General features: G+C 44.3%; 1 protein-coding gene across 7 annotated transcripts in view; it reads right to left on the bottom strand.

The window, feature by feature from the left end:
* SYNRG (synergin gamma) overlaps positions 1-15573 on the bottom strand; it is a 36416-nt gene that overhangs the window by 12699 nt on the left and 8144 nt on the right. For 3 of the 7 annotated variants that reach the window (XR_009208430.1, XM_040082218.1, XM_040082221.1), the window contains exons 7-15: positions 15053-15343; positions 14098-14325; positions 12563-12640; positions 11694-11890; positions 10628-10924; positions 9749-9876; positions 7671-7789; positions 7414-7476; positions 5039-5980 (exon numbers count right to left, since the gene is read on the bottom strand). Coding sequence is in view for 6 of the 7 variants with exons in the window: in XM_040082218.1 (XP_039938152.1) it covers positions 5039-5980; positions 7414-7476; positions 7671-7789; positions 9749-9876; positions 10628-10924; positions 11694-11890; positions 12563-12640; positions 14098-14325; positions 15053-15343 (2343 nt within the window). In the remaining variant the exon portion in view is untranslated. The remainder of the gene's footprint in view (positions 1-5038; positions 5981-7413; positions 7477-7670; positions 7790-9748; positions 9877-10627; positions 10925-11693; positions 11891-12562; positions 12641-14097; positions 14326-15052; positions 15344-15573) is intronic. The other 4 variants (XM_040082224.1, XM_040082225.1, XM_040082222.1 and 1 more) reach the window with 3 other exon arrangements.

Raw genomic sequence — 15573 nt, 5'->3', positions numbered from 1 at the left:
TTATTCCTTTGATAACCGCTAAGATTTTGAGCCGCAAACGCATCCTAAAGGCCCCGGTCAGGGCACTGCTGATCCAACCCCGGCTCAGGCACAGGCAGGATCAGCGGCAGGCTCCAGGGGGAATCCTGCAATCAATAGGGCAGGGCAGGGGAGACAGAACAGTAGTCTAATTATTCACAAACTAAGAGTCAAGATTCTCTGTGTGTGAATTCAGGCAGACGCAAAACCGCTGAAGAGGTCAGGTGAAATGTGACGGTTCGATTTTGTACATTTGATTTTTTTTTTTCCATAATTCCATAAGGATCACTCCAGTGAGTAAACTTTCTCCTAGGAATATTATATTACAGGGAAAACACTGCACCGAGAGTCAGTGTTAACAGCTCAAGCAGTCCTAAAACAATTTAGTGAGAAGTATGAAAAGTAAGAATGTGGGAGCCAAATCCAAGCTGCCTGATCACCACCTGGGACCAGGCGCTCCTGCAGGAGCCAGCCACGGCAAAGCACCGGCTGCAAGGAACGAACAGCAGGATGAAACACAGGGGAAATACTGCTTCCCAGTCTTATCTCATCTACAGAAAAACTTGCCACCCCTGATTTGAGCCAACTATAATAATTTATTTCAACTACCAAGGATTAAGTTATGGCTGGAGGCAAATTACAAGCTGGAGCCTTCAATGTCAACAGTTTAATCATTTAAGGAAAACCCTTGACAGCATTAGTGCCTGCCTGAAGAAAACTGAGAAAGACAATTCAGGGACATTGGAATAAATTTAGGGATTTCAGCCAGCACCGGGAGACTTTCAGGTTTTCGTATTTCCGCGGATATTAAGGCCTGATGAATAAATCCGACTCTGGTGCCACGTTTCGGTTGTTAGGGTGACACAGGTGGTAGCTGTGGAGCTCTGCTCCCAGCAGAGCAGCAGCAGTGCTGTTACCCTGGGAACATCCCCTGCAGCCTGAGCAGGAACCAGAGCCTGCAGGGGACAGGCAGCACCTGCTCGCTGCTTCCCGTGGGGCTCCACCTGAGAAAAGGAGATCAGACTGCAGAACACAGAGCTTCACGCACTGCTGCTGTCAGCGTCGTGCCTGTCAGCAACCAGAAAAATCCAAAGCCCATCTCTCAGCTGGGGAAGCTTGAACAGTTAACAATAAGGGAATTATTCCCATTTGCTTTCTCTAAAGAATGGCCGTAGCTAAGGTGGAAGCCATCAATAATGCTGACTGTAGGATACATGAAAATCAAGGAAATAGGAGAGAAAAGCCTCCAAACCGTGTGGAATTACAGGATGTGCTAATTATTTTGAAATGATCATGATAAACAACGTCTCACAGCAAAATAAAACCCCTGAGCTGACACTGGGAGCTCAGTCCCACAGAGGCCCTTGGGAAGGCCACGGCAAACACATCCACACCCTCCCTGCCAGAGCCTTCCCGGGATAAACCAGGGTGGATGAGCTCTTCTGTGTGCAGAGTTAACCCAGAGGAGGGCAAGGGAGGCAATCTGACTGTCAAGTCTGGACAAAAACATAATAAATACAGTCGTGAACGTTCCTCTCCCTCCTCCGGGAATAATTGGCTGAGCAAACACAAACTGCACGAGCCCTGCAGAATTAGGTCTCAGCTTTATGTTCAAAGCTTTGGTTTAAAAACCTTTAGGGCTGGGCACGACCTGCTGATCTCCAGAACCAAGGAGGGGCGTTGTGGTTTTCTCCCATTTTCTTTTTTTTCCCTTTTAAAGTCTCTCCAGCTCGGTGTAAAGAAGAAAAGCTACATTCTGCTTCCTGGGCTGGTTTCTGCTCTGGTGGCAACTCCAAAACCCCACAACATTTTAACTATTCCACATCTCAATTATTTTTAGCTTTCCACCTTGTCTGCTAATTTCATGCTAATCCCAAGCTGTCAGTGGCTAAAGAGCTGGAGCAATTTGAAGTGACATAACTGCACGCCACAAATTTGCAGCTGTCACTCATGTTGGAAAGTTTCAATATTTAGAAGGCAAAACTTCCCAAATGGAAAATTTACTTTGGAGTTCTCGCTAACTCAGACTGGATTCGCTAAATAAATATCAGAATATTATTGAGTGGGCTTCTACTTGTAAGTCCAGACAGCAACACAGATTTTCAGTGCCAACTCACAGAAACAACCCTGCCACCACACGTTTCCTCCACTCCATCCTTCTCAAACACAGATCTTTGGAAAAATATTATTTAGGCTGATATGTAAAGATTCAGAAGGTCACAGGGAGCGAGGTCAAAGCACTGGAAGAGGAGAAAGCAGCTCAACCCACACCCTGCTCCGCAAGAGAAAGGCACCCGCCAGCTTAAGGGGATACCAGAACCTTAAACTCTGTATTTTTGAGGAAAGAGAGATACATTGCTGGTTTGCAACAAATCACACACATCCCCGTATTTTCAAAATATGCCAAGATAATATTTATTAACACAGCAGGACTTACAGATCACAAAAGATAGTGATACAGAGGAGCTCGGAAGGGCGGTATCAGAGTAAAGCATGCAGGTCAATACTTGCAGAAGAGAGATATCAAAGCAGATCTGAAAAGGCACATTCACACAGGAAATGTTTAGTTGAAATCAGACATTAGAAAAAGCAGCGAAAAAACCTGCAGTTGATTAAAATATACAGAGAATCTCCAGTAATGCCAAAGAAAAAGGTACTTTACAGGTGTGTCAGTGCAGCAGATAACCCTTTGAGGGTGCCCGGGGCAGGGCTCCTCTCGCTGCAACCTTTGGCAGGAAGAACAAATCAGGTTCACCCAACAGGAGCAGGTGCTCATTCAAATGCTCTCAGCTCGGAGTGAAACGTAAATTTGGTGTAAAAGAAGCAGCCTGGTTCAAACTAACAACATGCAGCCAGGGCTCAAAGGGTTATATGGAGTAAATGCAAGAGAAATCAGGCAACATTAGTATCATCTACCTTCCACACAGAGAGTTAAGAGCCGAGTTTAAAGAGACTGTATCCCCTCTGGAGAGAGAAAAACTGGAAACCTTTCACCCCTCAAGAGACCAGAGGGCCCTGGCATGGGAAGCAAGCCAAGGCTTTCTCCCTGATTCCCAGCGTAAGCACCTACCTGCCCATACCTGGAAGCTACAAAAGTCAAAGCTCACAGCCCAGGGACAATCGCCTCTGTGTGGGCACATCACCAAGTGAAACCATCTCTCAGCACCTCTGTCCTGCTGCTGTTCCCCTGGAGATGTGACACAGGGCTTGCACACGTGCAGCCCCCCGGGACAATCTCCCACTTCCCAGCAGTGAGGTGACAAAGGGATACTGTCCCTTTTTGACATTACATTTACAGATCGAAGGAACCGATGAGGGAAAAAGAAAAAAAATCTGCTTTTTAACTTCATGTAAACTGAAAAAAAAAAAAAAAAAAAGAAGAAAACAAAGGACTTGACCATCAGCAGTTCACAGTTTGAAATGCATCAAACACACGGAAAGGAACACACGAGCACAGGAGTGTTTGTAGCAGAGTGTCCAGAGCACGTCCTGCTACCAAATCCAAACAGTCAAATGGAGCAAAAACTCTCCCTTCTGGAATAACACCTAACTTGGCACCATAAGAGAATACAGAGTTGTTTAAGTTTAATAAAAATAGCTTCTAAGTAATACTTCAGAGTTCAAAAGTTTAGCAACAAGCACATGAAGGGCTAACCCCTTGAAACAAACCAAAAAGAAGAGAGGCTTTCCTGCCACAAACGGCAATTTTTCATCACGGATTGCTGTGGCAAAAGCACACGTCCTGTAAAGAGCTACAGAAGTCCAACTACCACCAAAAGAGGCTAGAAAAATATTAGGAAAAAGTGCTTTCAAACCCAAAGTAAACATTCAAGAATACACTGTTGGTGCTACGTTTTGACAGCTCACTCGGAGTTTTCCCAAGCAATATGAAAATTAAATGTCTTTTGCTAATAAATTATTCCTGATATTTTGTACCCTGTTAGAGAGTATCTTCCACATCGAAGTTGCCGACTTAATTCTCTCCCCTACTTAAAAATATCATATAATGCAAAATTACAGTACTGTATATTTTTTTTTCTCTACCCACATCTGCAAAAAACGGAAGAAATATCTCATGTGGAAATAACCAATTCTTGCAGTAAGAGCTTTTACATTTACAGTTCGTATGTTCCCCCTGTTCAGAAAAGCCTTTGACTGCACAAAACTTGCCCTAGAACACAGTAATGGTTCCCATGTTGTTGAAGGCCACAGAACATTTAACTACAGCTTATCTCCTATGTATACATGAAAAGAAAAAGCAGGACACTTGGGAAATTTGTTTTATGATATGAGAACAGGTCAGAGATGGTCAGTTCACTCCCTCAGGAACGTTGTCATAAAGGGAAATTAAAGAAGGTGGAAACCTGATAAGGATAAAGTGAAAGTCCCATGGTTTAAACTTAGGTCCAAGAGCTCCCAGTCACGAGACCAGCACTTGCAGCCCCTTGGCACAATGATTCCCACGAGGGATTTAACACTGCAAGGTGTGTGAAACGCTCTACTACAGTCCTGCAAAACCCTGGCTACCCAGACTGAGCCGCGCCCTAGGGGGAATACACTGGTGTTGGTGATTAGTCAGCTTCTCATTAACAGCCCCAATTAGTGACCCTTGGGAAGCGCCCGAGCAGGGGAAGTCCCCAAGCCAAATGCTTTGTGGAAAACAAGAGATTAAAGTGAGACTCTGCCATCATCCTGCTGATATAAACGGAACGACATTGTTTGCACTGGAATATTTTTTCCACTCGAGTCCCTTAAGAGCCAATAGCGAACAGGTACCAGTGTGATGATGTTAAATCTCAAAAATAAACTGGCCTGGAGTTCAAACTGTTCCAGCTATTTATATTTATAGTCTTCTAAGACAAAAACTAAAGAGTGCCCTGCTGAGGGGCCGTGGCTGGCGGGGACACACACTGAGGAGTCTTCCACTACTGAAAGACGAGTGCATAATACTGTAATTGAGCACAGAGAACACGGAATGTGCACCACCTACGTTACCAGAGCAATCTAACCAGTTCCTCACCTGCTGCTGGTGGATGCTGGCCACTAACTGTTGGCAAATCCAAAGAGCTATCAGACATGACATGCTTAAGATCTCCTCCCACATCAGCCAGTTTCATGTCAAACTGAACAGACAGCGCGTCTTCGGAGTCCTCCTTGCCCACGCTGCTGCCTCCGATGGAAGGCAGATCCAGGGATTTCACCGAAGCAGAGTCCTCTTTGGCCTGCTTGAAAGCCGCCACTTTGTCCACCAGCGACTTCTCGGCGCCGCCAGAAGAAAACTTGGAGTGGAAGTCAGCAAAGTCATCGTCGCTCTTCACTGAGGAGAGCGCGCTGTCCTTGGCCTCCTCGAAGCCCGCTCCGGAGCCTTCCAGGGACAGCTGCTTGAAGATGTCATATTTGGTGGGCGTAGCAGCGGCGGCAGAGCTCTGCCCACCCTTCGCTGTGCTGGCTGAGGAGCCAGCCTGAGCTCCAGGGCCGGCCTCCGGCTTGAGGGCGTTGTATTTGTCATCGGGTTTTTGTTCGGAAAACCCCCCGCTGTTGTTGAAAGCCATAAAATCTGCAAAGTCATCCTGTCCGCCGGCCGATGCGCCGTTAGAAAATTCCCCAAAAAGGTTGAACTCTCCAAAGTCATCAGCTAAGCTTGAAGTTTTGCCGGGTGCTGGCTGGGCAGAGGCGGATGGAAGGGGTGGCGGGGGAAAGGAGCCCGCTTTTGAGGTGTTAAAGGCAGGTGGGAAGGATGGCTGCTTGTTTTCTCCAGGAGAGGAAAAGAGCTCCAAGTCTGCCAGATTCAAAGGGGTCTTGGCTTGTGTTGGCTGTTTTGGCTGGGCGGGCAGAGGAGGGAAGGGTGCAGGGAAGGTTTTGTCTTTGGAGGGCGGCTCTAACGGGGAGATGCTGTCAGCGGTTTTGAAATCTGTGAAACCATCATCAGCTCCTGTGGGCTTGAACTCTGCAAGGTTCTCTCCTGGGAATGAAAACGGGGAGAAAACAACAGTTAAACCCTGCACAACAAAACGCAGCACATTCACACCATGCAAGCAAGCAAATTATTTCATGCGGTGTCAGAAGGTTTCACACAAACTGTTTAAACCAAAGACCTCGGGACGCACACGGAACTGCAAACTCAACTTCCACGAGCCACACAAGTGCCAAGGTCAGCGTCAGTGATTCTACTTTTCACTCCGGCAAATGCTTAATTCTCTCAAATAGCCTCAGAGTCATATTAAACTCCCTTTACACCGAGTTAGTATCAAAACACACCACGCCAAATAGGTTCAAAAGGAGATCAATACTGCCTTGTTTGGCCTCCATGCAAGTTCTTCTCCCCACCTCATCCTCTTCGTGTTTGCCAAACAATGAATGTAATTTTGAATTTCACTTATACCAATACAGTATTTGCTTCTTAGGGAAGCAGTTCCTCCCTTCCTCCCTCTGAAATACTGCAGCTTTTTCAGGGGGGATCACCAGATGGCTGAGACAAAACCAACTTGAGGTAACAATGTTTTCATTGAATTTACATTAAATATTTTGTTGTGCTAACTTTATAACTTTCTTCTTTTGAACATGAAAACATTGTTTAACCCATTCACCAGCACGTACATTCTTGGACTACTTGTAATTTTAAAGTATTGATGCTTACTTGCAGACAAGCATCCAATAAACAGATTTTTTCTGTTTTAGAAACACACCAATAGCATTTAATTCTTAAGCTACCACAGGGTCACACTTTAAATCAGTTTAACCAAGATTTAAAAGAATACTCTTAATAATGACAGGAAAAAACCACAACTACACCTGACCTTTTATTCCATTCTCCCTCCCCTCCAAACCAATTCATTTGGCTCAGCAACAATACAAATAATTCCTGAAATTGCTACTCATCGATCAAAACTGCAACAGCACAGCAAACTAAACTTACTGAAGAATTGCAAACTTTTCCATTAGAAATGTAAGCTGGTGAAAGGGTTAAGAGTGGTCAGAGCTTGACAGCAGGCAAATACAGCAACTTTCTATATTTTAGAACATGTACAGAAAGAGATCAAACGTTATTTCATTTTACTGCAAGCACTTAATCCTGAAGAGGTTCCAAGCGTGAGAAGCTCACAAAACACCACAGGGGTTTCATAAATGAACGACTCCTTACTTAAAACAAATTCCAACCACATCATTATTTTAAAATAAAACTCAGGAGCACCCAGAAGAGATGCCAACCTTCCAGAAATACCATCAGCACATTGTTCCAGTAGGATATTGCCCTGTTTTCTCAAGATACTTCCTACCAAGCTTTTTAGAGAAGCAACACCACCATTATTTTAGAATAGCAGAGACAGAAATTCTGCAGCTCAAAGAGAAATGCTAAAATTGATAATGAAAACACAATAAAGCCCCAGTGCTTACCCAAGTATTTGCTTTCTGCTGGTTGCTCTAATTCCCGGAAAGCGCTGTACTTGTCCCCTCCATCTAGAGAAGAGGAGAAAAGAAATACTTTTACACAGAGAAATGATGAATTCATGCAGCAAAATTATTAATTCATACAGCAAACGTTACATTAATTGCTCTCATTTTTAAACACTAATATCTTATCAATGCCAAAAAGAAGATATATGAAATTGTACAATAAATTGCTCATAGTGGTTGTGTATTTGTCCTTTTACCTCCAAAAGCAGCTGCACTCTCAGAAGGTTTCTCAGCTGCCATTCCTTTAAACACAGCATATTTATCAGCTGGTGAGAGCGGCTTAGTACCTGGGAGTGGCATTAGTAAAGAAGGAACACTAAAAACAAAAGAGATAAAAGCAAAGTTCCTTAATTTATCCGTAAGAAATCTGCATTTCCAGGTTTTATTTAAAGGAGCCTCTTATTATGCCTACACAATTTCGTTCCTAAACCTAAGCTTATGCCTTAATGAGTGTTTAATCCAGCCCCTGATATAAGCGACCTCAGCTGGGTAAATTCCCACTTTATCTCACCTAATCATATTTCTTTGGTTCAAAGTCAATTTGCACCATTCTTGATTTTAATTTCTATCAAAACCATGAACAAAACACTCCAGAACTTTATACCAAGGAATTTGTAGCCCAGGAGAGAATGAACACACAGACATACCCCAGGAATCACTCCTGCTTCATTTGAGAATTCCCCCTGATAGAACTAGATACAGTGAAGAGTTAAAACTGCACGAGATTTTGACAGCTCCATACTTTCAGCTTATCTAATTCCGATGATATCTCATTACATATTGTAAAATTAGGATAATAAAGTGGGAACACTGTTCAAAGGAAGGGAAAGAATAACTTTGAACTTCTGTCAGTGCCAATCAGTGAGTTTAGGCAGGTATCTAGTCAGCAAAATAAGGATTACTGCACAGTTACACAAGCAAGTCTTTTTGCATAAACACACTCTATTTTATCCAGTAAAACTGCCACAACAACCTAACACCTTGTTAGCAAACGCTGGAAGATTTAGGAGGGAGCTTTGCTCACCCTCCACACAAGCCCCGTTATCAGACCTTGGCAGCTCCACACAACAACATCCTTTACATATGAATGATGCATTCTACCTCCAGTTTGTGTCATTCACATTGAAAACCTGAATGAATTTCTATTGCATTCTTCAGCCTGCAGCAAGAATCTTTCCAGAGCCATTTAAATCTCCTTATCAGCAGCCTACAAGCAACACACAAACGAAGCACTTGCACACATGTGCTGATGCAGGTCTGTGATGCTTGCAGACAGACAGCGCAAAGGCAAAAAAAATAGAGCTTATGGTAATATAATTAAATTTCCCATCCCTGCAAAGCAGGCTATTAGATATGCAATCTTGGCAAATGGAATGGTTAATCAGCTGTACTCCACAGATGGCTTTTTTTTAAATAAAGCTCCATAAGCAATTAGATTATAGCTCATTGTAACATTTTGTTCAAAACTGAACACTTTCACAACGGAATAAAGAGAACTGCTGCAGTGAAAAAGAAACACCGGTTTTTTAAAATTTTTTTTTTTATGATCCTCTACTTCCCATTGTGCAATATACAAACAGTTTTCTGTCAAAACTTTCAGTAACAGCTGCAAAATGACAACTAACACAAGATATACCTAAATCAGCACCTTCAGATCCATGTGGCATGGACTGACATCCCTGGGAGAGCCCAAGGCAAGGCTGGACAGGGCTTGGAGCAATTTGGTCTAATGGAAGTGTCTCTCTGCCCATTGTAGGGGGGGAACTGCTGATCTTTAATGTCCCTTCCAAACCAAAAGATCCTGGACTTCTATGCCATCAGCAAAATTCTGTTTCTTACACAAAAGCCATTTCCAGTAGTGTAAGAGAACAATTGCGCTGAGCATCCCCATTTCATGTCACAGCTGAGGAAGCACCTGGTAATCAGGGCTCACATGGAATTGAGAGCTCTGTTTGCCACTAAGAACAGCCAGTTCCTACCCAGAAAACGTGTCTGCCTACAATCAGACACCTGGGAGGTGCATAAAGGGGAAAGAAGGCTGAAATTTCGTAGTCTCTGTAGACCTTGCAAGGTTGATTGTAAACTATCAAAGGGAGGAAACGTGTTTATTTATTTTGTTATACAAAACCTGCCTGATCAGGAATTACATCATGGCTCCCAAAGGAAAGGCCAGGATTGCTGAAGTCTGAACGATGTTTCAACTGAGATTTATAGTCAGGTATCAAAAGTTTAGGCACTGGCCAGAGAAATGACAGGAACACCAAGGACCTGGTACCTGCTCCGGTGCTGTGAACTGGCTGCTTTGGCTGCATCCCCCTGGAAATCAGTGAAGGAGTCATCCAGGGAGCCAGACTTCGAGGCATCCTGAAACTCCTGGAAGTCATCATCTTCCGGTTTTACTGCCTGAGTTACAAACAACACATGAATTGCTATGCTGTTGGCTCTTCAAATTGTCATACAGCACGAAAGCAGCCCGGAGCAGTGTGATTAAAAAAAAAAAGGAGGAAATGAAACTTTCAACACCAGCATCATCAGCATTTCCACTTTGTCTGCACCTCATCCTACTCAAATACACAGAGGATTACAGGGAGCAAGAATGAACAACAGAGGAACTCTACTCCTCCCACAATAAATGTGATATTGATCACAGCCATGCCATCTTTTAATACAGGAAAAATATTAATAATTTAAATCGATGAATAATTTAAAATTAATAGCACTGCAAAAAATATTTTCTGAAGGATGAACCATGTCTGCAAACAGCAAAAATTATCCCCACATGATTTACCTCAGCAAACTGAAGGTTTTCAGTGTTCTCAGCTGCTCCTGAAACTCCTGTTTTACCAGCTATTAGTCTGTTGTGCAGTTTAACCTAAAATTCCATTTTGTGTGCATTACAAAATCCTAACTACAACTAAAATCCTCTTTGCAGTACAGAACACTTTTGTACCTCTCCTAATGCCACCAGAAAGAACTAAAAAAAAAACCAGAACGCCCTTAGCGGCACTTCACATTTTCAGACATCACATGCTGGATTTCAGCTCCGGTTGTTTTGCCAGTTACTTAAAACCTGTTATCACCCTGCAAGTTTGGAAGCGCCGGGCTGATTTCCCTCGCAGGGAAGGAGCTTTTTCAGGCCAGGGAGCAGGCTCACCTGGCCGGGCGGGTAGGAGGGCAGGAAGGCTCCGGAAGGTTGTGCTGCAGCTCCTCCCGCTGGAGCCGGGGCCGGGGCCGGGGCCGGAGGCGCGGCCGCGGCCGGAGCAGGGCCGGGGATGCTCATGCCCATCACGGAGGGCCCGATGCCCAGCCCCACGGAGGCCGGGGGAGCGGCGGGCAGCAGCGGGGGCTGGCTCACCCCGCCGGGCAGCGGCACCGGGAAGCCGGACAGCGTGGGGACGGGCGCGGCTGGAAACTGGTTGAGCACGTCGGGGCTCACGGCAGGGATCCCTCTCTGCGGAAGCAACGAGCAGACGCACAGTTAGAAGTGCAGCCTCGATAAAAGGGCGTAGGGGGTTCTCAGTTCCAGTTTGCAGCTTGTGGCGCCGATGCCAGCAATGAGCAGGGTACCGGTCAAGCTCCCAGTAAACCTCCCACATCCCAAGATGCCATCAGGCATAAGTGCATTATATTCAACACAGAATTACTGTGGTAGGAAAAGGCCTCCAAGGCCATTGAGTCCAATCTTTGACACGCCCTGTCACCCAGGCCAGAGCACTGAGTGCCACGTCCAGTCGGTCCTTGGACACCTCTGGGGACACTCCACCAGCTCCCTGGGCAGCCCCTTCCAGTGCTTAATAACCCTTTTCATGAATAAATTCTTCCTCATGTTCCAGCTGAAACTCCCCTGGCACAGCTTGAGGCCACGTACTCTTGTCCTGTTGATGCCTTAAGTCTTAGCTTTCATATTTTTCAGATTCTGTGCTGCCTTGGTGTGTAACTCTGAACTTCATATTAAGTGTTAGTAAGTTCTCTTCACAGAGCCTCATTTGCTGCATTTGATACTAAAAATATATATACATGTGTTTTGTAACTATATCTAAGAATTTCAATTGCCACTAAAGACAACTGAAATGTAAGCGATGAAATCGATAAAATTATAATCCCGCCGAAGTGACGAGGGCAGTTTCTCCTCTGGACTTCAGGAGAAGCAGTGTTTTGCAGGAGGTGCTGACACACAGCCCAGGGCAGGCTGCTCGGGGGCTGCCAGGGGAGAGCCGTACCTGTGTCACTGCTATCATGGCCAGCACGGAGTAGAGCTCCTCCTTGGTGAGCTTCCCGGGCGTGGTGCGGTTGGCCAAAGCCCAGATCTGCCCCAGGGTCTCCCTGGGCAGCCCTGAGGACATCAGGATGGGGTAGAGCTTGGCTGTGTCAATTCCAGCAGGAGTCAAAGTGGTTTCTAAGATTTTCTTATACAGCTCTGTTGTGGGAGAGGCAGTGTTAGACAGTGACAACTGCTCTTTTCAAATATTATTGCTTTTTTATGTTGTCTCAAGCTCAACATGATATCAAATCAGGAGCATTCTGGCACTGTATTGTATCAACATGTTTCATCTAAATGTGTTATTGGATGGTCTTTACGGACAAGTTTAACTCAAGCAGAGAAATATTTTATATAAAACACACTTAGTGCTGCATTTCAAACCACGTTTCTTTAATGAAATTGCAGGATAACTCATATAAAAAGATAGTTCTAAGAGCCTTATGTATTTAAACCTCAGTGTAATCAATATTTACTACAGCAATTCATTTTCTATTTACTGTTATTTACACATAGAAGACAAATAGCCTTCGGAAATGAGCCTGCCTAATTATAAGACATGCCAAAAACCAGAATATCCATGAAAGCAGCATTATCAGCAATGCATCCTCTGCTGGGATAAACTGCTGCCACAAATGTTTAATCTAGAATTTGATAACATGCTCGACTAAAACCCCCATTTCTTCAAATGCAGATAAGACAATGGATATGTAACAAACCAAAGATTCCTCTGATAAGGGATAAGACTTTGATCACTAAGTGGCCACGCAAGCACAGGTCTGTGCACACCCTGCACTGCCCACCTGGCCAAATGCCCACTGGTTGCTTTACCTGGGACCAAGCTGTCGTTGTAAATCCAGGGAGGCATAATTTGCTGGATGGGGTCCTGGGGAGGGAACACTCCAACTCCTAAAGGTATTCCATTCAGTAAGAAAAATAGTTGTATTAGGATACAGAGTACAGTGATCTTAAGAGACTACACCAGAGCTGGGTAGCATCATTCAGCATTTCAGGCAAAGATTTCAGACAGGAATCATTGTGCTCAGAGAAGAAACAGATACTGCAGGAATATGAAATAATAACTAGAATGATTTGGCAGTAATAGATTATAGTTATATATGTAATGAAATAAGGAGCTCTTCACGTGCCTCCCTCTTAACGTCCAGATGTACAGAACCTAAAATCTCACTGTCTTCAAAGTTCCACAGCTGTTCTGTGTCACAACAAATTCAGCTTCCCATCAGCTCTCTGCTATTAGGGCTATCTGTGGAATAAATACATCCATACCTACCATAAACCCCACAATGCTCCCCCAGAACATCCTCCCCCAGGAAATCCACGAACAGCCCACTGACTCAACCTCAGCAAGATCGTATCCCACGTCCACAAACGCGTATCCACTGCTCCCAGTCTTCAGCTCCAGGGGACACCACAGCCACCTACACTACCACAGGCTTTCCTAACATGATCTGCCACGCTTCACTCCCTGAAAATCCGTTATTTCCTTCTCCACTATGAGGACTCTTCCCATCAGTCTCCCTCAGCAGATTTTATCCTCATCCTGGACGGAGCTCTGACCAAAATCAGCATAATTTCAGATTTCATTGTCTTTCCCAGTAGCCTTTCATCTCCTTACCTTCTACATGGATTACCTCCTGACTGCAGTCTAATTTCTAATTATCCCACAACTACAAGCACACTCTAATATAAGCAATTCCTTCCATTTCACCAGGCAAGTAAAACAGATTTGCCACTTCCTCAGATCTTGTTATTCTTCAGTTTCTAACCCCCAGTCCACACTAAGTCAACAGTTTTAACAAAATCCAAACTGGAACAAAACCATGTTTAAAGTTTTTATCTAGACCATCTTTTGAATATTCATCCCTAAAGCACAAGTCGTTTTAGATATAATGTGTATGAGCAGCAAATACTTGAAAAAGAAGTATTAACTGAGAGTTTTAACCTGGCAAGATTTTATCCCCCCAAGGTTAAAAGATTAAAACCCACCATGACATTGACCATCTTTAGTGGTAAGTTTCCCTAAACAGCTTTTTTAAGATATCTTTAGACAGCAGAACTTCTTTTTCCCAACTTCTTTTTCCCCAAGGCAGGATGGAATATTTTAAAACAGTGAACCAGATTAAACATGTTAAAGGTGATTACAACAATAAACTCACATGGAGAAAGTTCAGAGCAAAATCGTGGCAGTTACACTTTGAGCAAGGAGCAGGAGGCACTGACATATTATTCAAGCAGGCATTCAGAGCAAAATTACGCAGGGTTGGCCTTGGAATTAGTGAACAGAGCGTTAGCACCAAGCAGCATCTCATTAGATTGAAATTCTGTCAAACGTTTCGATTGCTCACCACACTCTTCAACTGCTCTGTTTTGTTCTGAAGCCTTGTGCACCTCTGCAGCAGCAGTGGGACCACTTTCATGTCCACCTACAACATCCCAGTCACCGCTGGTGAGACTGGGATAGGCTTGGCTTGCAGCCGAGGCTTTGTGCCCAACTTCAGATGTTTTAAGTTTGGTTTGCTCTTGTTCAGATTCATCTGAGCCATTAGCTAAGGCTTTCTCCTCCAAGGAAGAGCCTGAATAAACAGCAGGAGGAATTATTCATACTTTGTAATGAACTGCCCAGACTGCACTTCCACACTTTTCAAAGGAGAAGCACTTCTGGTACCGCTGATGAGTTAGAGATAACCAGCCCCAGCTCAGACCAACAGCACCACTCTTCTCTGGACGCTTTCAGAGCCTGGTTCTGCTCTTTACTTACCACAAACACAACAAATTCAACAAGCAAAAAACAAGAGGAGGAAGACACAAAGCTATTTCCTGTATTAGGATTATTGTTGCATAATCATTCAGGTATCAGGAGCAGAAGTGCTCAGTATCTACTTACATCTCCGAAATTCTTCATGTTCATCTCACCAACATCCCTTCAGCCTCCAAGGGAGGAAGCACACAAGTGCTCCACAGCAGCATAATCCTTATTTCATACACCACCATCTCAACTGCATCTTTTTCTACCACACTGACTTAAGATTATGCTAAAACACACGATTTAATTCACCTAAGATCAGGCATGTGTATATTTAGCAGTATTTGGATCCACACATGACTTGCTTTTTCAGGCAGTTCTAAGGGAAGGGAGAAAGGGATTTAAATCATCTTTTCCCATGGATCAGCAGGTTTCTGCTTAATTGCCTAAATTATTTTTTCCAGCCAGACTGAAAAAACAACAACAACCCAACAGATTAAGTAAAGACTCTGTGTAGCTCAGAGGGTGACATGTAAAAGAAAATACTTTAGAGTTACCTGTTTTATGGGTATTGGATGGAGATGCAGAGGTAGGAAAATAAGGAACCTGCCCAGTTGTACCATGCAGGGTGGATAATACTGGAGCCTGGGCTGGAGGGACAGGTTGGAGCACAGCCCTCTCTGAAAGCAGCTGCCCAGCCTCAGTGGCAGGATGGAAAGGCTGAGAGGTGGATTGAGGCACCAGTTTGGGGGTTTCAACAGGCCCTTGCATAAAGTCACTAAATTCTTCATCATCGAGAAAAGCAGAATGGGAAACAGATACAGCACAATGGGATGGTGTGGGATGATCTGCAAACGGAATGAACACACAAGGCAAAGTGATGAGGAATAAGGGTCAGGTGGGAACGTGGGAAGAGTGGCAAACACTGGGAATACACAGCAAATGGGCGAGGAGGAGCAGCGTGGAGTGTGTGTGGTGACAGATGTGAAGGGTGTCACTGTCAGTGTAGCAAACACAAGGTAAAACTCAGCAGCCACTTCCAACCACACATCTTCTCTCCCGGGTCTTTAGGATGTGA

Source organism: Hirundo rustica, chromosome 19 (genome assembly GCF_015227805.2).
Source record: "Hirundo rustica isolate bHirRus1 chromosome 19, bHirRus1.pri.v3, whole genome shotgun sequence".
In the NCBI taxonomy this organism is placed as follows: domain Eukaryota; kingdom Metazoa; phylum Chordata; class Aves; order Passeriformes; family Hirundinidae; genus Hirundo; species Hirundo rustica.
This window is presented reverse-complemented; position numbering and strand designations above follow the sequence as displayed.